The 22,357-nt window shown below is 33.7% G+C and overlaps 1 protein-coding gene across 1 annotated transcript in view; it reads left to right on the top strand.

Moving 5' to 3' along the window:
• Positions 1-22,357, top strand: part of GRIK2 (glutamate ionotropic receptor kainate type subunit 2) — a 485,925-nt gene that overhangs the window by 350,717 nt on the left and 112,851 nt on the right. The window contains exon 12 of the mRNA XM_016220206.2: positions 13,773-13,996. Within this exon, the coding sequence (XP_016075692.1) occupies positions 13,773-13,996 (224 nt within the window). The remainder of the gene's footprint in view (positions 1-13,772; positions 13,997-22,357) is intronic.

A 22,357-nucleotide genomic window follows, 5' to 3' on the forward strand; every position in this document is an offset into this window, starting at 1 on the left:
AAGGTTTCCCTGTTTGCAAGGCCATAAATACCTGTCCATGTATGCTGGAGAACTTTGGTCAGGTAAGGAAATTGAAAAGCTTTGTTGGATACAGGTGACTAAGTCATCATCTTACCTAGTCCCATTGGGATGTTGACTTTAAACAAATACCCAGATGTTTCTCCGTACTTGCAGGCTAATGGTGAACCATGAGCAAGTCCAGAGAAACAGCAGAGAGTTTTTTTTAATCGACTTGGGAGGGAATGTTGTGAACAACAAGTTTATTGGAGGAAAATGAAAGTTCAAAGCATAGTCATTTTTCATTGACAAAGTTATGCCAGTTTCCCATAGGTTGAGCTATTACTGGGCAAGAAGGAGTATTTTCTTCCTCTTGCTCAGGTAGTAAATTATCATCACTTCTTATCAGAGATGCGAGGTATATCTCTTACTTTTGGCATCAGTGGTCTGTTGACACATACATGAGAGTTCTGTTTTCTAGTTGCCTGACTCCATTTTAAATGGTTTCTGTTTATTAATTTTCACATGGGCATGGTCATCCAGATTTCACTAATAAATTTTAGTCAGGATTCACAATGGGAAAAGAAATCTAACAAGACTTTATGTTAAGGGCCTTTTGGGCCAATTCAATATACTGTAGTTGTTGCTTCTACATTTATATGTATGAAAGAAGTTTATTTCTGTTGTTCTATAAGGGCTAAGGGTGATCCTCTAGTTATAAAGAGTTAATGTAGAAAGGTCCTAGTACCTTAGGGACCCCATAACCCTAAAGACTCCTTTGAAATATGTTTGTGACTGATGATTTTGCTTTTGGTCTGGACCTGAAGTTTTCCTTTGAGTTCTGTACTAATCACTTTTGAAACATGGCTACCATGTACACCCTTTCAAAAAGCTGCTATTAGCTTGCAGCTCTACCCTTGTTGGAACTTAATATCTGATTCACAGAAATCTTGTGACTCTGTGGCCTCACAATTTTATTTTGAGGTAGGTCAACTTGGACGTTAATAACTAACAATGTGAGGAGACCCCCAAAGTTTCACTGTTTCAAATGGGAATAGTATATTCAAGGTCTCAGCCAGCTTGACAGCAGTAATATCTTGCCTTTACATAAAAGAGGTAGCTATCGCTTTAGAGAAAATTTTATACCCCACGTCACAGCTTAAAATACAGCTGCTGACTTAATAAGACTCTAGATGCATAGAGGCTGTAGATTTATCTTCTAAATGATGCTTGGATCACTAACAGGTTGAAATATGATGGTGTCCATTGGGCTCTGTGGCTGTCCAGCCTCAGTGCTAGCTATACCGAACCCAAACTGAATGTGACTATTCTTATTAGTGGGCAGAGGTCAAGGCCACACTCAGAACTTTACATATGACTTCAGCTGTTGCCAATGGCCTGGATTTTGGTATGCCCTCCGGAAAGCTACAAGCGGGTAGGTTAAACATACCCCTCTCTGGAGCCACCCACTATGGAAACAAATTGTGACTGCTAATTGAAAAATTTGAGTCACTAATGATTTCAGAATCTATGCTTATTAGCTGCTATATTGGTCTTTCTCACTTACAGTTTAATTCTCAAGTCTTCCATGAATCTTCTCCTAACCACGCCATTGATCTCTTCCTCATACAATTCATTGCATTCTTATAGATCCTCTGGGTATTTCTTGCTTCAAGGAATTTTATATAAGCTCTGGGAGGGATCCTGTTTAAATGACTTTGCATCTCCACTCTGCCTAGTCTACCAGTAAATATTGATTGATAAGTCCTGTCATATTATTTCATCATTGAGGAAATGCAAGCTTATTTTACTTTATTTTGGGATATATTTTTTGTGAATTTTTTAAGGTAGTAAAGAGAGAGTAATTCTGAAACCATGGATACATAATGTTTTTATAATTAAGTATTTGTTCCAAATTTTTGATTTTACATTTATAGAAAGATAATCTGATTGATTATAGGTTTCTCTTAATCCTGGAGAAATGCATGAATATGTGAAAAATGTAAGAATTGGTAGCCTCGAAATATAGTAGAGTTTTCTCCAGCATGTTATTATTTTTTTAAAATATACCTTTATTGACTTCAGAGAGAGAAAGGGAAAGGGAGATAGAGAGATAGAAACATCAGTGATGAGAGAGTCATTGATCAGCTGCCTCCTGCATGCCCCCAACTGGGGATCGATCCAACAACCTGGGCATGTGCCCTGACCAGGGATCGAACCGCGATCGCCTGGATCCTAGGTCGATGCTCAACCACTGAGCTATGCCCGGCCAAGGAGCTCCAGCATATTATTTACTATTGTATATCAGAGGCTCTATCTGAAATACTTATGAAAAGGGAGCTTATTTTCATTACCCTAAAATTTGGCTGCTTTTCAAGATAAAACCAAAACAAAAACTGTCCTTTATTTATTCATTTCATGTTTTAATAGTTTATTTTCAGAGAGAACTATATTTATACTAAAGTTATTACATTTAGGTCAAATAAAACTTTTGTATGTGTATCTCAATTTTTATTTTCTTAAATATAATTACCACAAAAATTGTATTTATTAATTATAATTGCATTTTATTTTTGTTAATTACAGTTCTCATAGTAAATATATTTAAATTTATATGTATTAATGTATACATTGTATATGCATATATTTACATGTTATTATATTTGAATTATTAGAAAAATCAAGTATGCTGGGAGGAAATTGCTATTTTTGAATGATATTGGCAGAAAACAGTGACTGTTATTGTAGGGGCTGGTGTTCAGACAGGTGATGTAGGAGCAATGTCATGTCACAAGTTAGGAAATACTGTGCAGAGTATGGTTGATTTTGTTTTCTTTCTATTTTTATTTACATAATGATAAGTTATCACATCATGGGAATGGCATTTTTTAAAAATATTTAATAGATTGTATAATATTTTAATGATTTCTAAGGCACAATTACTTTTCTTGCATTTGAATTTGAACAAAATAATTTAAAGAGTTCACATTTATAGGGTAAAGATAAGAGAATAAATAAAAATGGTATCATTTCATTGTTGTAGAAAACATACCAAGAGAATGAAATGAGAGGTGCAATGACACAAATTTTGTCTTCTAGACCCGGCATATTTTGTTTATGGTTGGAGCGTGTTTTCTAGTGGTGTTTCATACTTCCGCGGGTTTTTCTGGAGAGGATCAGCAAGATGATAAGCTTGGAAGGGATGGGGAGGGTGAGAGACGTGTGCGCTGCACCGTGAGCACACCCAGCTTGTTTCCACGCAGAACCTTTGTAACTCACCAGGCCCTCTGCCAACACTGCTACTCGGACACCCCAGGGCTTTATCCCTCGCCTAACAAGTCTTGACTGTTACCTTGTCTGGACCTTGGAGAGGGCTTCTCTGTTCATCTTACTGAAAACAGTGCCCTCCTTTTCTCCCTAATCACATCGTGATCCTCTTGCCCTGATTTATTGTCCTTCATAGCACTCTTTGAGACCCAAAATTACATCTTCTAATGTTTTTCATGCTTAGTGTCTGTCTTCTTCACTTTGTCTTTGCTAGTGTTACGTGCATCGAGGGCAGCTCCTATTATAGAGCAGTCACTCAAGAATAAATATTTGTTTAATAAATTAGTGAATTGTTCAATGGTAAGTTGTTGAATGAATGACTTCTGGTAGCTGCTGAGAATTTACATTCCTTCATACTTGAAAATTTTTAACAAAGACAATAAATAGTTATAATTAAACCTTTACAAAACTTATTTTACAAGCACAGATTCAGGGAATTTTATTAGTTATGGGAACTAGAGAAAACATGTTACAAAATGTTTTTTGTTAGAGAATTAATTTAAACACTTGTGTATCCTATACTTTGCCTCAGACCTTGGGGCATAGTTAAACTTTAGTAATGCTTTGTCAAGGAATGTTTGTTATTGTGACAAATGTTCTAAATATTTTTTTCTGAAGTCAACTCCAAAATTATTCTATATTAGCTAGTGTTCAGTTTTAAAATAAACTAATCATAATAAAAAATTATAGCATTGATTATTTACAACAGTTATAATTTACTTATTATTTTAAAATAGATCCTGGAAATCCAATGTGCTAAATCCATTATCCCCTGAAGAATGATATATCAGATCAGAATTATAAGTTCACAATTCCATTAAGAAGGTTTCTTGTAGTTCATAGTCATTCATCATAGTGCTAGTAGTTGTTTCTTGGTCCACTGGTTGTGTTCCCATAGCATTTAAGCTGAGAAATGAAAAAATGTTTAGCAGAAAATACACAGGAGAAATAATAGTTTAAATCAGTAAAAAGAAATTCTATGACTGCTTTATGGGTTCAATAAATAACATGATGTTTTAAGTAATATTTTTAATTTCTTCTAATTTTTTGTTTTGAACCTTTGCACGTAAATTTGTTTGAAAGAAGCTATCTATCATCCTTCTATCTCTTCTCAAGTACATGCTTGATAAATTTATAATATTTTAAATTTGAAGAATTTTGCGTTTCCTTGTTTTTCATGTATGTTTAAAGATAACTATAATGATTATAAAATAAAATATAATATCGTTCTTATTTAAGTGATTGTCTTAGGCAGGATTAAAATGTTTTTACTTATACCAAAATTTTAAAAGAGATGAATTATTTTAAAATTAAGAAATTCACAATATCCATAATCGGAAACAGAAAATGTCAGGGAAACCATTATTCAGTGCTTTGCTCATGAATAATAGCTATACTAAATTCCACATTGGAGTATTGATATTTAAGATTTCAGAATATTTTCTTTTTTTCTTTTTTTTAAAATATATCTTTATTGACTTCAGAGAGAGGAAAGGAGAGGGAGAGAGAGAGACAGAAACATCAATGATGAGAGAGCCATTGATCGAGCCCACAACCCCGAGCATGTGCCCTGACCGGGAATTGAACCCCGATCGCCTGGATCCTAGGTCGATGCTCAACTGCTGAGCCACATCGGGCCCGGCCAGAATATTTTCAATAGACGTTTAGTTTTTCTGAAATTAGCAATGTAAAAAAACAACCACCCTCAATTTCTGTGTACCTCCTCCCCCAAGGGAATCAAACTAACTCAACTAGGGCATTAAAAATAAATAAATCTCATGGAAAGATTGGAATGTGAGAAGAAGATATTGTGACAACTTTAGTATAGGAATGTTAATATTTATAAACCATTCAACTGAGATTTTACAATAAAATCAGATCCAGGAAGGAATGAAACAAAACAAAAACAAACAAAACAAAACAAAACCATTAAAGCTGCCCCCACTCTCAAGCTGTCAAACAGACATATTTTGGAGCCATGGCTCTTCTGAAGAATTACCAGTTGGGAAGTTTATTTTTCACTCTGTCGGTAATGCCATGTTGGATAGATTTAGTTAACACCATTTGAAATTATCATCAGGCTTACATAGGCATTAATAAAGTAACAGCAATTGAAGCAACAGCTGAGTTAGTAATGTATGTGCTAAATTTTTTTCTTAATTGCCCCTACTGAGGCTCTACAAGTGTGAAAGAGGTCTCTGTGTTTTATAACTCAATTGCCTACTTTACTTTCCACTGGGTACTACATGGTTAGTACTTGTTTTGTTGAAAAGCAACTGAAGGCATAGTTCTCAAGGATAATTTTGTGTTTTTTTAAATCTACAAATAGATATTAGGCCATATACAGTATACATATATACAATTTATAGAAGTTTGAAGTTAGGTTTTCACATATATGAACACATGTAACTGATCTCATTAAATATATTTGTTAAGCACAACCTAGTGAGTACTAACATAATGGTGAGATGATTTCTTATTATATATAATAACTAAACCTCAGTTTATCACAAATATATTATTTGAAACATTTTAGCAGTTATTTATTATTTTAGTTGTATAGAAATCAAACGCATGGAAATTTTCACTGTGTTGTAAGAATACAAAATTCAAGAATACTGTCTTCTATAAAGTTGAGGGAAGTACTGGGGAAAGAATGAGCAATAATGATAGTTTCATTCATTTACCCATTCTTTTAAAAATATTTATGTAATAACTATGCTGTACCAGGCACTGTACTAGGTACTGGAAATACAGAATTGGACAGAGAAACTCCTTACTCAAAAGGAACTTTCATTCTATTGAAAGAAGGCTGATAATAAGTGACAATTTTAGGTCTGATAAGTTTTTGAATAAAAGGAAAACATGGTAAGAAGATGAAGAGTGATAGAATGAATGGTCACGAAATATTCCTTTGAGTAACTGACATCAGAACAGACACATGAATGAATTGGAAGAATAAGCCATGTGGATGTATAAGGGCCAAGCTTTCTAGACAGAAGGAATAGCAACTATAAATACCTCTTGACAGGAATGTGTGCAAATGCTTAAAAATTAGTAAGGTGGCCAGAATTGTAGGAACAAAATTGATCCAACAAATGCCAGAAAGGTGATAGGATCTGATGTTGATGGAGTAGCCAGGAACCATCTCTTTTAGTAATTTGTAGGCTGATATTAGACTATTCCATATGCACTAGAAGTTTTTGGAGGATTCTGAGCAAGATATGATAATCTGGTATGTGTTTTAAATATAACTTTCTGGTCTTTGGATGAAGAACAGACTCTAACTGGGAACTGAATTAGGAGGCCACATTAAGAGGCCGGGAAGTATGGAGATGTGACTAGGTAGATAGTGGTGGAGGTTATTCGACATGTGTACAAAAAGTGAACTATGTTTCCTAAACTATACACAGAAGCAAAACATTCATTCACATTATACATTGTGAAGAATTTAGGAAAGTGTGACCTCACTTATAAGTGACATTATTATGCGTAATTAATCTGGTTAAATGTCTTAGCTAAATTAGCTTAAATATTTCCAACTTATTCATATGCAGGTGCTACTTTATTTTACCAACTTATTAAAGATTTCACAACATGTGGAAAAGAAAACTATACAGAGAACTGATTTTTCTTTGTTAAATTGCAAGAACTTACAGAAAGATATGTAAGAGGTTTCACTGATCAGATCACCTATATAAAATAGTGTCATTCTGTTCTTTGATTACTAGGACTTCATAAATGTTCTCAACATGATCAGATTTGGAGTTACTGTGCTACTCATGAAGATATGCTTTATTATCTATTTTTTGTATTACACATTTAAGTATTAGACCAAAATGTAAAGTTACCATTTTTCTATGAGACTTTAATCAAAGTGTTGCTATTAGCTATATAATTCCATAAAAAGAATTATTCTGCTCTCCTAGATGGTTAGTTCACTAGAAATTATATTACTGTACAAATAAATCTTATTTCTAGAGTAAGATCAGAAAGAGTTTAATGTAAAAATTCTCTGAATGATTTTCCTTGAAAGTTTTAGTAAGTTAGTTGGAAACTATATTCAGTAAACATTTGCTAAGCAGTTCCTAGGTGTCAGATTTTGCCCAGTGCCCTAAGGATGTTAGGTTGATTATGGTCATGGGGCTGAAGAAGACAATTTGGAAGAGTTTCACATAGAATGATAGAATATTAAATAAATATTAAATTTAAATTAATACTAAATTATTAATAAGGTAGTTGCTGTCCAGGCATCTTTGTGAAATTTCCAGGGAGGAAGGAATACTTGACCATTCCCTTAAGTTCAGAGCTATGTGCTTTGATTGAAAGAAATGCCTGCGGTTTCAAAGTGCTTATACTCGCTCATAGGAACAGAAACAATACAATTACAACAATATGTACATTCAAACCTTTCATATTAGTTGACTTAAATGTGAAAAAATCAGAAATAACACAGCAAAAAGCATTAACATGTTCAACTGCATGGTTAAGTTTACAAATGCTATAAAATTTATTAGAATAAATTAATGTTTATAGAATGTTCAGGAAAGGTTTCACAGAAGAAAAAGAACCAGAGGTGTGTTTTATAGAATTTGTATAGTGACAAAAAGGAAAGATCATTTGGGGCTAGAAAACACAGAAATAGTATTGCAGAAGAAATGGTTACAATGCATTTGAATGATTGTACAAGAAAAAAAGTGGGAGGTGAGTATAGTTAAGTCATCTTTGGAGCCGTTATTTTTTAAACTCTCGTAATTGTTTTATCACCTGTAAAAAGGAAATCACACTACAAATCTGGTAGAGCTGTTGCAAGGATTAATAGAAATGATATGGGCAAAGAATGTAACTCAGTCTTAACCCATAATGGACACATTTATTGCTACTTACTACCATGATATTTCTTTTGCCTGCTGCAGCCACCCTCCCATTTTAGGCCTCCGTCATCTCAGACTCTTTCTCCAAGCTGCACCACTAGTATTATAAGTAAGCCTTTGCAAACCCAATCAGGTAGAGGTGAGCTCTCCCTTTTCTTTGTACTAGTCATATGACATTACAATTTACTTAGTTTTCTTTTGCTGAAATAGATTTTTAAAACAATTTTGACCACTACCTTTTTCTAATACAAAGTTACTTTATTCTTTAAAGTAAAAAATCAATTATTAAATCTATTTTAGTTAAATCATAACCTGTATCTACAGAGAAAAAAACTTCTCGAATTATTTAATTTTACCATCAGGCTCTTTTCTTCCACTGCTCAGTCTTTAATAATATGAAATTGGATGAGAAAATACCACATCTATCATTACAAACATCTTTATTATAACGACATTTTGATTATATTACAAAATGATTATATTATTAATAGACCTGTAATGAAGTTAGATCTTATTTATAGAGAATGCTATTATGTATAAGTAAATGTTCATCTTTACTGCTGCAAGATAATCCTGAGGATTGTTTAAATGGATTTAAAAATACATTTGAGGTGCAATTTAGAGACTGCTTATTTTTGACAATTGATGTTTGATAAGTTTATGTGTTTTACTATTAATAGTAACAACCAAGTTCTAATTAATTAATTAGTATAACTCATTAAATCCTACTGACTGGGAATGTAGTTAAAACAACCAGTTGTTATTTTTTTAAAAATTAGTAGTCTTTTTTTAGAGGGGTTTTTGGTCTATAGAAAAATTGTGCACAATGAAGAATTTCTATATACCTTCTCCCATCCTACCCGCCCCCCTCAACACAGTTTTCCTTATTAACTGCTTCCATTAGTATAACGCATTTGTTACATTTGATGAACTGTTATTGATATTATTAGCTAACATCTATAGTTTACATTTGCTAACATCTATAGTATGCATTACATTTATGGGTTTTGATAAATGTGTGATGTTATGTACCCACCATTACAGTTGTATTGTTTGTTTGGTTTTTTTTTCATGGTTAAGTAGCTTTTTTAAAAAAACATTTTTTTAAATGGATTTCAGAGAGAGGCAGGGAAAGGGAGAGAGAGAAACATCAATGATGAGAATCATTGATCGGCTGCTTTCTGCACGCCCCCTCCTGGGGATCAAGCTTGAAACTGAGCATGTGCCCTGACCAGGAATCGAACCTCTATTTCCTGGATCATAAGTTGATGCTCAACCGCTGTGCCAACTCGGCCAGGCCCATTACAGTTTTTGCAGAGTAGTTTCACTGCCCTAAAAATGCTCTGTCTTCCACCTATTCATTACTCCCCTGTTCCCTTGAGCCTTTGGCAACCACAGATCTTTTTACTCTCTATAGTTTTACCTTTTCCAAAATGTCATATAGTTGGAATCATTTGATATATAGGCTTTACAGGCTGATATCTTGCAATTAGTCATATGCACTTAAAGTTCTTCCATGTCTCTTATGGCTTGATAGCTCATTTCTTTTCATTGCTGAATAACATTTCATTACATGGATGTACCATTGTCTGTTGATCCTTTTATTTTTTATTAAATGTTTTAAAATGTTTCTATTTTTGTTTCTAATGACTAATTTCTTTTATAATTAAAAGTATTTTACTATATAATTTTTGTCTTTTTCTATCTTATCTTTGGCATCATTTTTATTTTAGGCAGTGCTGAGTGAATTTTGAAATTTGATATACGTCTTGTTAATCTTACTAATATATTCCTATAGAACAACTTTTTTAGAATAATGTAGTGGTTTTGTTTTTAATATATGTTATTTGAAATGTTTCATAACTTTTTGTTAATATATATATTTTGAGTTTAAAAAAATTAACAGTTCGAAGCACGTTCACTTATATGCTTTATACTTGCTGAAATTTTGCTTTTCCTGTGCCTAGGAAGAGGGAGGTTACAAAGTGAATGATAAACTGTGCTGTATGTGGGTTCAGCCCCCAGACAGAAGCAAGGCAGTACTTCATGTTGTCCATTTTTTTTCAACCTATAATCTTTGTTTCTTATATTATCACTTCTTTTCCTAACAAAATTGTTTACTTTTCAAACCATCTTGACTTCTTTCTATCTGAGAGGAAATGCTGCCTCTTTATGCAACGTACTCCATCTGCCCAAACTCTGTCCCTCCTCCCCTCTAAATTCTCAGAGTCTGCAGTCCATTATTAATCACTGCCCTTGCTTCTTTGTATTTCCTTTTCCATCTCTACAAACTCTATCATGAATGAATGAATGAATGAATGAATGAATGAATGAATGAATGATGTCTGCATGATTCATTTCTTGTTTCTGGGATGATGTCATTGTTGCTTCTAGGGGTAGATTTAAGTAGCTTGGTTTTATGTCCTAGTTCCAATGCTCAATTAGCTCTACATAAAGGAACACATTTTTAACTTCTCATGAAATTAGCTTTCTTATCTGAAAATGGGAATAATAGTAGAATTGTGTAAGGATTAATTGTGACACTTCATGTAAACTTATCAGAGTGCCTGTTGCATAGCAAATGCTTAGGGGATGTTAGCAATCATTATTATTAAATTGATATTTTCTTTGATTTATGAATATGAAATATAATGATACCTTCCCCAGGACCCTGAAGACATGTTTTTCTTTCATAACTTTTTCCAAGCATGAAGGTTTGTTTTATTGCATAACGTATGCATAAGAAAAAACACTATTGATGCCCGGCCGGGGGTGGCTCAGCGGTTTAGCGTCGACCTAGGATCCAGGCAATCGAGGTTCGATTCCTGGTCAGGGCACATGCCCGGGTTGCGGGCTCGATCAATGACTCTCTTATCATTGATGTTTCTATCTCTCTCTCTCCCTCTCCTTTCCTCTCTCTGAAATCAATAAAGATATATTTTTTAAAAAAAAGAAAAGAAAAAAAAAGAAAAAACATTGAAACCTGTAAGGCATCATACATTCGTCAATAAGCTAATTATTAACTGTACACTTAAGATAGGCAGATATATTATCCAGAATTTAAAAACTAGTTCCAAAAAAGTACATAAAAAATTTAACATGATGAGCTTTTAATTATGGTTTGTATTTGAAGTTTCATGTTGTTAAAAGGTGCTTCAAACATAATGTTGGAAATTTACTTTTTTTTTTCTAATCTTCACCCAAAGATATGTTTTTTAGTTGATTTTAGAGAGAGGGAAAGGGATTGAGAGAGAGAAAAACATCGATGTAAGAGAGAAGCATGGATTGGTTGCCTCACGTACACACCCTGCACTCTGATTGAACCAACAACTTAGGTGTGTGCCCTGACCAGGAATCAAACCCACAACCCTTTGGTGCACTGGGACGACTCTCCAACCGAGCCAGGGGCCAAGGCTCAGGAAAGTTACTTTTTATAAATGGCCCTGGGGGTCATGGCAGATTACAAGCTATAAGAATTCATTATCTTTATGGAATTATAAAGCTCACATTGTGATATTTATATTCAAACTTACTTGAATCAGGCTTCAATTCTCACTCAGATTAAGTTAATATAATATTAATAATCTAAAAACATCTCTATTCCAACCAACAAGAGTCTACTGAATTCAGATCATACGTGTTCAGCAGTCCAATCTCTGAACAGGCCTGAACGGCAAGACCCGGCCTCCGAGTAGGTTGGCGCTAACGGACGCGCTGTGCCATCCCGCGGAAGCCTCCTCGGCGGCCTCGCCTTGTAAGCGTGCTGCTCACGAGGCTCCTGGGCTGGGCCTCCAGTTCCTTCAGAGGGACGCTGTCCTCTGCCGCTGTCTGAGCACATGCAGCCAGCCTCTCCCTAGCCGCTCTTCACCGGGGCTTCGGGTCTGCCCATCTTATTCCAGAGAATCCGCATAGACACGTTAGCAACGGTTTCATCGGTCATGAGTGAATCAAGTTCTTTTTATTCTAACAGCCTTTCATGGTTTGCATAATCTACAGAAAGACAATGCCACTGAGAGCGGGAAGATAACTTTTCCACACTGTTGGAGCTTGAACATGTCCACCTAGATCAAAAGTTGTAAAGGTCATGCCAGAATTCATTAGTTCTTCTGCAGTGGGATGTAACTTTGGGACATGATGTCCAGACCTGCCATGTTTTAGCATGTATAGCAATGTTGTTTCTCACACGTCATCCAATCTAAGGAATACCAATTTCCCGGTTTTCTTACATAATCCTAAACTGTCTCACTGCTGAAGCCACTGTAAATCCAGTCAAATACAAAAGACTTATTCATATCCTGTAGGGTCCGCGGGATAGAATGCAATTCTTTGCTTGGCGTCAGCCCTACACCCTCTAAAACCCAACTGCAAAGCCCAGTGGCCGCTGTGGCCCCAGCTCATGTCAGCTCCTCCAGGGTGGCAGGTCTCTTTCTGAATTTTTAGGAAAATGTCTTCCTCACCTCATAGCTACTCTCAAAGATACTCTATCCAAGCTTCTGAGTGCTCCCTCTTTCCCCCACACCCCCACAAATGCACACAAGTACATACCCAAAATAATAGTGTCAACAAACCTAGCCTCTGAGAGGAGTTTCTTCTATAAGTCCTCCAACAAACCCTGAACCAAGGAAATAGTAGAGGCCCAATTTTATTCTTTTTTTTATATTATTTTATTCTTTTCTATAGCTCTCTACAATGAGCATTTATTTATATTGTCTGAAAACTCAGTATATTTATAAAAATAAAAGGAAAGTAGAACTATTGCTTCTCTTCATACATGGGAATAGATGCTTTTGTTATTTTAAAATATTATAATTATTTCTTGCAATATATTAGAGCTTAAGTTCATCCCTGACAGATGGTTATAACATAATGAGTGAAAAACATTAGTAATTTAACATATTTAAGCTACCGTGGAAAATTAGTAACTTCATGAAAATTGAAAAACTCATTTCCTAATGCGATTTAGGCAAGGCTGCGAGGATTTTCATTAAATAATATAAAACAAATTAAAAGGATAGAAAGAAAACTCAGGGACAGTAAACAACATCACATTAAAAGACGATTTCACAATGTTAACTATTTAAAGACTAAAAGCTTTTAACTGTACTCAATAGTGTTAAAACAAGAAAAAAAAATTTTATTATCCGCTAAATGATTTGAGGTAGCTATTATTGTTACCGCTTAGAATTTGACCAAAGTATTTATAAAATTATAATTGATATTAAATGGTTTCTAAAGTTGAGATCTAAAGTAATTATATAAATATGCAATAGCACAAGAATTCAGGTCCTGAATGTACAATTGTTTCTTCAGCGTTTTCATCGGATGGCTTTTTCTTTCCCTTTATACTTGCAGTAAATCTCAGTTTGCTAATCCAGAAGCACACAGAAATGAGTAGCAGAGTAAATCAGATGCTTCTGGTCACAGTCACAGTGAAGAATGCTTCCAGTGTTAATATAATCATTCCTGAGAGGATTCTCAGGTGTCAAGTCTTTGTTTTAATCGGGTTACTGACTACTTTCTTGTGACTTAGACCCATTTTCTTTTTGTTTTTCTTTTCTATGTTTCTCTCTACAGAAAGCTGACCTTGCAGTTGCTCCACTGGCTATTACCTACGTTCGAGAGAAGGTCATCGACTTTTCCAAGCCCTTTATGACACTTGGAATAAGTATTTTGTACCGCAAGCCCAATGGTACAAACCCAGGCGTCTTCTCCTTCCTGAATCCTCTCTCCCCTGATATCTGGATGTATATTCTGCTGGCTTACTTGGGTGTCAGTTGTGTGCTCTTTGTCATAGCCAGGTAACATGCTCACTTTTGTGATTTTTTTGGCAATTGTTACCTCCTTTTTCTCACTAATAATTGTCAAAAGTCACAATCAGTTTTCTTTTTTATTTCCCATGGGATACTGAAGAATAATGAACTTTTAGAATGTCCTAGGATGCCTTTTGGGGCAGAAAGCATGCTGGTTGTGTCAGTAAGCTATAAACATGGTAGAGTTTACTCTTCTTGATCAGAATCTAAAAGCAGTCTTCGTCGCCATCATATAACAATTATGTCCTCGTTATGAAGATTTCTCTGGAACCAGACAGCAAAATATGAGTATGTTTTATAATTTGAATTAATAAATCAGTCATAAGAAAAACCAAAGTGGTAAAATTTAAAAGGTGGTGTTTTTTTTTTACTGAACTAATTAAAAGGCTAATTAAAAATAAGCATTTGAAGTATAAAAAGACTACCATGATTTTTTTACATAAAATTTTTCATTTTTTTCAAAGAATAAATATATCACTGCAAAAATTGCCTTATTTTGGTGAAATGTAGGATTTATTTCAATCATAGGATCAGAACCTCAAATGCCTAATTGAAAAATATATAGTTTTCTATTTATATAATGGTCTTTACAATCCATGATATAGCTTAATCTTTGTTGATTTACTTTATTGGTTATTGTAGAGGTGGAAATTTATAATCATTTCTCATATATGCTTACCTCACTATCAAATTTTTAACAGCTAGATCATTTCAATGTGATTTAGTTTTCTTTTGCCTTAATTAAAACCATGAAAGTACCCCTCAGGACTCAGAACACTATTGTTTCTCTAGTGAATTTGAAAGTCCCATATTCATTATAAACTTTGAATTTTTATGTTCTAGTACATATCAAAAAGATAGCTCTAAATCCAAGATGAATTAGAGTTCTACATATAGTTCTTTCATATTGATAAAATTTATAAGACTATAAATACGTTTTTGCCCTATCTTCAAAATGAAATATTAAATGTATGAAGTGTTTTTTTAAAAATTATATTAAATAGGTTCTTCAGATCAATTTATCACTAAGGATATTGGTCTTTCTTTGAACTTATTATTTTTACAATGAAGTCATATATATTTTCCCAGCAATAAAAGAAACAACAAAAAACATTTAGTTCACTCAATTAAAAAGGAAATAAAATTACTTATAGAAGTAGCTTAATATTTTTGATATATTTTGATATATTTACTTTTTATAGTTATACACGAATATTTTTGATATATTACACATAAACGTCATACAAATTTATAATATTTCATTCACCTCATTGGTTCAATATTAACACTTAAGTCCTTCACACAAATATCACTTACCTTCAACTGGAAATTTGTATTGGAACCATTTATACATATAACTTTTGTAGCTGTAGGGTAGAGAGTGTCAGTATGTATATTTTTTTCCGTCACCATTCATCCCTCTATGCCCCCTTTGACCTCCACCCAACCCACCCCTCCTGCAATCACCACACTGTTGTCCAGGTCCATGAGTTCTCTGTCTTTTTTCTTAGTTTATCTACACCCCCTGACCGCCCCCGACCAGAGCTGTTTTCCTGCTCTCTATAAATTTCTGTTCCCCAGATAGAGAAATTAGAGTATGAAGTTCTTAAGCTTTTACCTCTAGCTTTTCCCATGTCTTGTGAAAATAAAATAGCCTTCTCATTTCTGAGCATCTTTGGACAAAATATATCATCTTATTGGGACTAACATAAGCCATTGTGTTTCATATGTATTCAGAGGTATGAGTTCAAGGATTATAGTTTAAATTACTCAATGGCTAGAGAATGCTGAAACCTGTGCACAGGGCAAACAGAAAAATAAACACTGCAAAGTATAGAAAAAAGAAAGTTTAGAAAAAATCTGCAGGTGCACCTGTTTCTATTATATAATTAATGGTTAGACATCCTATATTAAATAATAAATAATATTAGTCTTGGTAAAAATAATATGTAATATAAAAATGAACTAGATTTTCTCAGAATATTTTGTTCAATTTTCAATATTAAATACTTTTGTATAAATATTGCCAGGTTTTTAAAAATGCAGTAAAATCTCAGATTAAAAGGAAATTTCTTAGAGTCTTTTAAATTCGAAATAAAACCTCCCAAACCAAATGAATTTGTATAATTAAAATCCACTCTGACATGGTATTGAATTCTTGCTACCATGGAAGAAGTTCATGCTGTGCAAATACAGAAAAATCCCTGGTTTCAACTGCACAACTTAATTACCTTTCTCATTTAAATGGAATCATGATATTTGTTACCAATTCAAAATAAATGTAGCTTTTTCATTTTACTTATGAATAAATGCCTATTGACCTTGAATGAAGTTGACAGGAATACTTGATAATTACCCAAATATTTTTATGAATGCCGTGAAATGACTTTTAACATATTTCACTGGAGAGAAATACACAATTATAAGAAAATGCATTGGGCAGATTGTTAGTTATCATTAGAATACCAGATTTGAGGCTTATTAAATTACCTGATATATCAGAGTATTAACAGTATTAATTTTTTGATAAATTAAGAACTGATCATAATTGTTAAAATTTATGTTTTTTAAATTTGGATTTAAAAGTAGATTGTGAGTGTGATACCTTTGTAAAATTTCCCCTCCCTTTTATTTTATATGGAAAAGATAATCTAAAAAAAAAAACTTAACAAATGCTCTAAATTTTTTCTTTTAAATATATCTTTATTGACTTCAGAGAGAAGAGGGGAGAGGGAGAGAAAGACAAAAACATCAGCGATGAGGGCCCTCACTGCTCGGCTGCCTCCTGCAGGCCCCGACTGGGCGTGGAGCCCGCAACCCGGGCTGTGCCCCGCCCGGGACCTGAGCCTCTTCTGCCTCCTGGATCCTAGGTCCATCCTCAACCTCTGAGCCACGCCCGGCCGGGCACGAATGCTCTGTTTTTAAATCAGTATTAACAAAGAGATATATGGTCTTACTTGTTTGTCTGGATATGGTTTTAAGTCTGTGGTCTCTTGCAAACAGTTGTTGCATTATTGTTTACAGCGTAATGACATAACCGGCATGCTTGTCTGAGCCAGCTGAGCCCGGGTGCTGCGCTCCAGACGTAGAATGGCCTTATCCCAGGGGCCCTAACTGTAGCTCTTGGCTGGTGCAGATTTAGGAAGAAGTCTTCTCCATGATGGGCTTGTACCTAATCGTATTTGCCCCTAAACACTTCCCTCTTTCTGTTCTTTTTTTCTTTGACCTAGGTATAGTAGTATAAAAATGTCAGTTAGTCATATAAAAACTGGCCAGGGAACCCCACCTTTATTTATACTAACAATGAAAGGTATTTTTCACCTTGCTTCAAATATTTTTTTTCTGAAAGAACAGATGCTGCCGATAAAATAAATACTATTTATAAAGTGAGTTGATGTAAAGTCCCATAATATTATTAGAGATTTTTAAATATTTTAACTGTAGTTGTCTCCAAGACAACCAGAGCTGTTCTGAAATACAGCATGTCAATCCTGGCCTAGGGTTCTTAGTAGTTTGTTCTACAGAGATGAGTAATTAAAGACCAAACTTAAAATAAGGGAATAATGGTGCATACATTTCCCTCCAACAGGATTGATGTCACCTTAATAGTTATCCATGGAGTAGATGAGAACATTGCATATTTTATTCTGAGGTTGACACTTAAAAATCAAATACAAATAACTCTGGAAAAGAAAAATGATGCTATGCACTGTACTAAATTGTATAGTAAGGATATTACTACACAGAAATTTCTTAGGCTACTTAAATGAACAAATAAATATGATCAAAATTGGAAAAAGTAAAGGAAGGCAAACAACATTGACTTCCCTGACTTTCTTAGCAAGAATGGCAAATGAAAAATTATTCAGTGTGTTCAATATATAACATTAGTTTGTCTAAGTAAAAAAAAGGATATAGGAATTTCTTGTGTAATTTGCATTTAATTGCTTTGCATTATTTTTAGAATATTAGCATACTGTTTATTGTATAATTGAATTAGGCAGCAGAGGACGTGATCCTTAGAATCTGCTCCAGGGTTTATTATCGCTGTGACCACATATGCTTTGGCTCTGACATGGCCTGTGGTCACAAGCTGACAAGGCTATTGCCTTACTGAGAGTCTTTACACTTGTAAAAGTATTCTGTATATCTCTTGGCACTCAGTGGTAAAGATGTTCTAAACATAGTGTTTCTGATGGTTTAACTGAGTTTAGAAAACCATGTCCAAAGTGCTTGCATTAACGGCTTTGATCTTGGCTCCTGACTACTGTGCAATAGCTTTTATATTCCTGTCACAATGATGGGTGACATTTAATATACGGTGAAGGGTAACAATGAATTATTATGCACTTGGAAATGGAATACTGTTTTGGTGGGATGTTCAATGTTAAACTAATCTGCTGTCAAAGAGACTTGTCACATTGAAGTGAAATGCCAATTTTGTTGTGTGCCTTTGCCACCAACTTGCCCACCTCTTACTATAAAACCATTTCAGTTTTCCATTTTCATAACATAATTTTAGGTATATGTTACTTTTGCTTTTTGGTCATTTTTTTACTTAAGTAAATTTCAGGGAAGCCAATCTGTTATGCCTGTTCCCATTTGGCTATTTTTCTAAAATTTAATGAAAATTTGTTTTTTAATCATACTGTTTTGCTAATATGCCTTTCACACACATGAAAGTGATTATTGAAATTGATTATATTAACAAATATCTTAATTATGGACCTAAAAGTCAACATTGATTAAAAAGAAATTCACTTTGAAATATGTTTATGCAAAAGGTAAAGCTACTTCTTCATTAGAGGTTTGCTTCCAAAATTGTTATTTGATTAATCCATTACAAAATTATTTACTTCTTTATTATTAATACTTTCAGTAATTTTCATGACTGCCAAGTAGACAAGGAGCCACTAACCCAGAAAATAATTCTTAGTTAGTATTATTAGAACCAAACTAATTGAAACTAATGTAAATCAGTGACTTCTTTTTGGTCTGGTGAATATGGAATCTAGATAATTGAGACAGGCAAGATTTTGACTGAAATTACATATATAGGAAAAGATGAGAATCTAAATTATCATAAAAGAAAATAAACATATTTTCTGCCTTTCAATTTTATAATTATATTAGACACTTATAAAAATGAAAAATTTTAGAAAAAAGTAAAACTAAGACAACATAAAAGTAAAGAGCTTTTACTATAATCTGTAATCAAATGCTTGCCGACATATTCTTTTAAAGCTAATTTTCCTTGAGTATCTTTTTAAAATTTCCACATCTCTTTCCAAATTATTTTTCACATAAATATATTTTATTATTAGGATAAAGTTAAGTTTAAATGCAAGAGCAGAAGTTTGATAGCCTATATTTTTCATATTCTATGGATAATTTATTTCCCTCTGTGTTTTTTCTTACTACCATCACCAAATTGAATTCAGACTCCTAAAAGCAAAAAAGCTGCCTCTCTGTCTAGCCATTGCAAGTGGATCCACCCACTCAATAAATATCTTGACCACGGAGCCTCTGAGAACTATAATCACCCTATGATCATTTGTTTCTATTTAGAAGTTTTACAGTGTCTAGCTCAGTAAATCACAGATACTAATTTTAGTAAATTGCATTCTACAGATTCACACTGAGAAACTCAAGAATGCTAAAAACTTGAATGCTTATTAAACTATTATATTTGCTGCCAAAACATGGCACCTCTGTTCTTAATGAATCCTTTATGGAACATGTAATTAGTTTTACACACCCACACATCTCCTGATAAGAAACGGTAGTCTTGTAAAAAATTAATTTTTTATTATTGAAAGCTTTCTAAAAGTGATATAGTGGGTTTTTTGGCAGTTGCCACCATGTTTCTTAAATATTTCTAACTAAGGTTGAAAAATGAATAAGACTGGAACAGTACTTTTTTATTTCTTTCTTTTCCTTTTTTCCTTTCATTTTTTTGTTGTAAGAAAAAAATTATTTGAGGTGATCCTTAAGAACCAATAAGATAAAGAGAGCCAAGCATTTTTCAGCAAGTGATGCGCTGTTCCCCTGTATTTTGCAGTTTCTACATAGCTGCAGAACACTGTGAATTGTGTCAGACGCCATCTCCCTGGCTCGTTCTGTCTGTTAATTTTCAAAACAAAACTGCACTTCTGTCTTTCTAGCCTCCAGGAAAATGATCCCCTTGGACTTTTGGGGGGTGGGAGTTGTTTGTCAGTCACCTAAGAAAGGCCTTCGAATTTCTAAACTATCCCAGGGAAATCAGTGTCCTTTAAAAAAATTAACAATGTTCTTTATGTAATACTTGCATCTACAATGTCTAGTTAAGAGAGGCAAAAGCTTTCACACGAGCATACACCTTAGAACAGTGGAATCTGTGCAGGAAGCCAGTGCCACAAACATAATGAAGAAATAAAGAAGTGTTCATTAGGGGTTTTGTTTGTTTGTTTGTTTTCTTTCTGTATGTTTTTTTGTGCAGTGATATACTCTGCTCACAAAAAAGCAATTGTCTTGAGAAATGTAGAGAAATAAGTCAGTGGTTTTTTTTTTTTAATAGGAAGCATGATACCTGAATTAGTAAAATTTTTATCTGGATAAAGCTCACTTTGTGCTGTAGATTCTTTGGTGTAGGTGTTCTTTCAGACGGATGTTTTTCTATATAGTCTTGTACTGGGTAGGTGGCTACAAGTCATTGAGAGAGAGAAGAAAGAAAACTAGTATATACTGCTTGTCAACAATAGCCAGGCTATATTTGAGAACATGGAGAGGTTAATTTATTCGCTTATATTTTTCCAGTAACTTTATATTTGTTTGTTTTATCACCATTTATCCCCCGTTTACCCTGCCCTGCCTCCTCCCACCTTCATTTGCCTCTGGTAATGACCTTACCATTGTCTCTCTATGAGGTATTATTATTATTATTTTGCTTAATCCCTTCACCTCTTTCACCCATTCCCCTATCTTCTTACCCTTTCCCCCTGACAGCTGTGAGTCTGTTTCTGTTTTGTTTGTTAGATTATTTTGTTCATTAGATCCCACATATGAGTGAAATCATATGGTACTTGTCTTTCTCTGACTGGCCTGTTTCACTCAGCATAATACTCTCCAGGCCCATCCAGGCTGTGGCAAAAGGTTATGGTTGGTTATAAGGAATAAATAGATATACATCCCCTCCCCCCCTGCCCCGACCCCATTCTTCTGGCAAATGAGATTAGAGAGGTTTTCCTTTGTTTAATTCTTTAATTGTTATATTTTTATAATTCTAATTTATTATAGGGAGGAAGTTTAGAAAAAACATATTTAGAAGAAAACAGAAAAAAGACAGGAAAGGAACTTGATCAATTTGGTTCTAAGATTTTAGGGGGGAAAAGGTGGCTCCTTTTTCTGTTTGTTTTTAAAGAATGCTATATTAAATATTTGTACTACATGTTAGCCATGCATTATTATGTAATAGCAAGTGGTAATAGCCTTCTCTCAGTTAGCTATACTTACGAAACATCTTTCTCTTTAGATCTGCAATAAGAAAGCTTAAAAAGTATTCTCACTCACTTGGGCACTTAGAGAGGAGATATTAGCAAGCCACAGGTACCCAGATTTGCCTCATAAACCTATTATTTAGAAATGTTAACTTTCCTCCCGTGAAAATTACTAGCTGCATATAGTAAAAGAATTTATCTACATTGTGAGCTTTTTTTGGATACTCAAAATGCTCTAATTGATATTGTTATATTTTTTTCAGAATTCATAGGTGTGGGAGATATATCATCAATATTAAATGAAAATGTATGGATATAATTCTTAGTGGTAATTTATGACTTTATTTCTTCATGCTATGTAAATAATGCATTCTATCCAAATAATTAATGAGTAGGAAATATAGTGTCATCAACCAATATAACTTCATTCATTAGAGCATGTCACAACACCTTAATTGCTATAATTTTTTACATTCCATTACATAATTACATCATTCAAGTTAAATTGTTTCCATATCAATCCTGTTGGGTGTAAATATATATTTTATTTAAAGAAAAATGTCTGTCATTGCTCTCTCAAAAAGCAGTAGGAATTGTAATATGATATTTGGATAGAAAGAGCTTGATAGCATCTATTTTTTTACATAAATAGTATTAGTAAAACAAATGACAATAGAAACTATTCTTTGATTTTCAACCCTATTAAATGTGAACTTGTCTCTGTAAGAAATATGCTAATTTTTTACCTATTATTAAAATTTTGTTTAGAAACCCAGAAACTAACCTAGTAATTTTTATGACTAAACTGTATTAATGAAGTTATTATAAGCATCTGTATTATAAAACTATAGTAATTCTTTCTATTTTATCCAAT

The sequence above is a fragment of the Miniopterus natalensis genome, chromosome 5 (genome assembly GCF_054644295.1).
Source record: "Miniopterus natalensis isolate mMinNat1 chromosome 5, mMinNat1.hap1, whole genome shotgun sequence".
NCBI lineage: Eukaryota > Metazoa > Chordata > Mammalia > Chiroptera > Miniopteridae > Miniopterus > Miniopterus natalensis.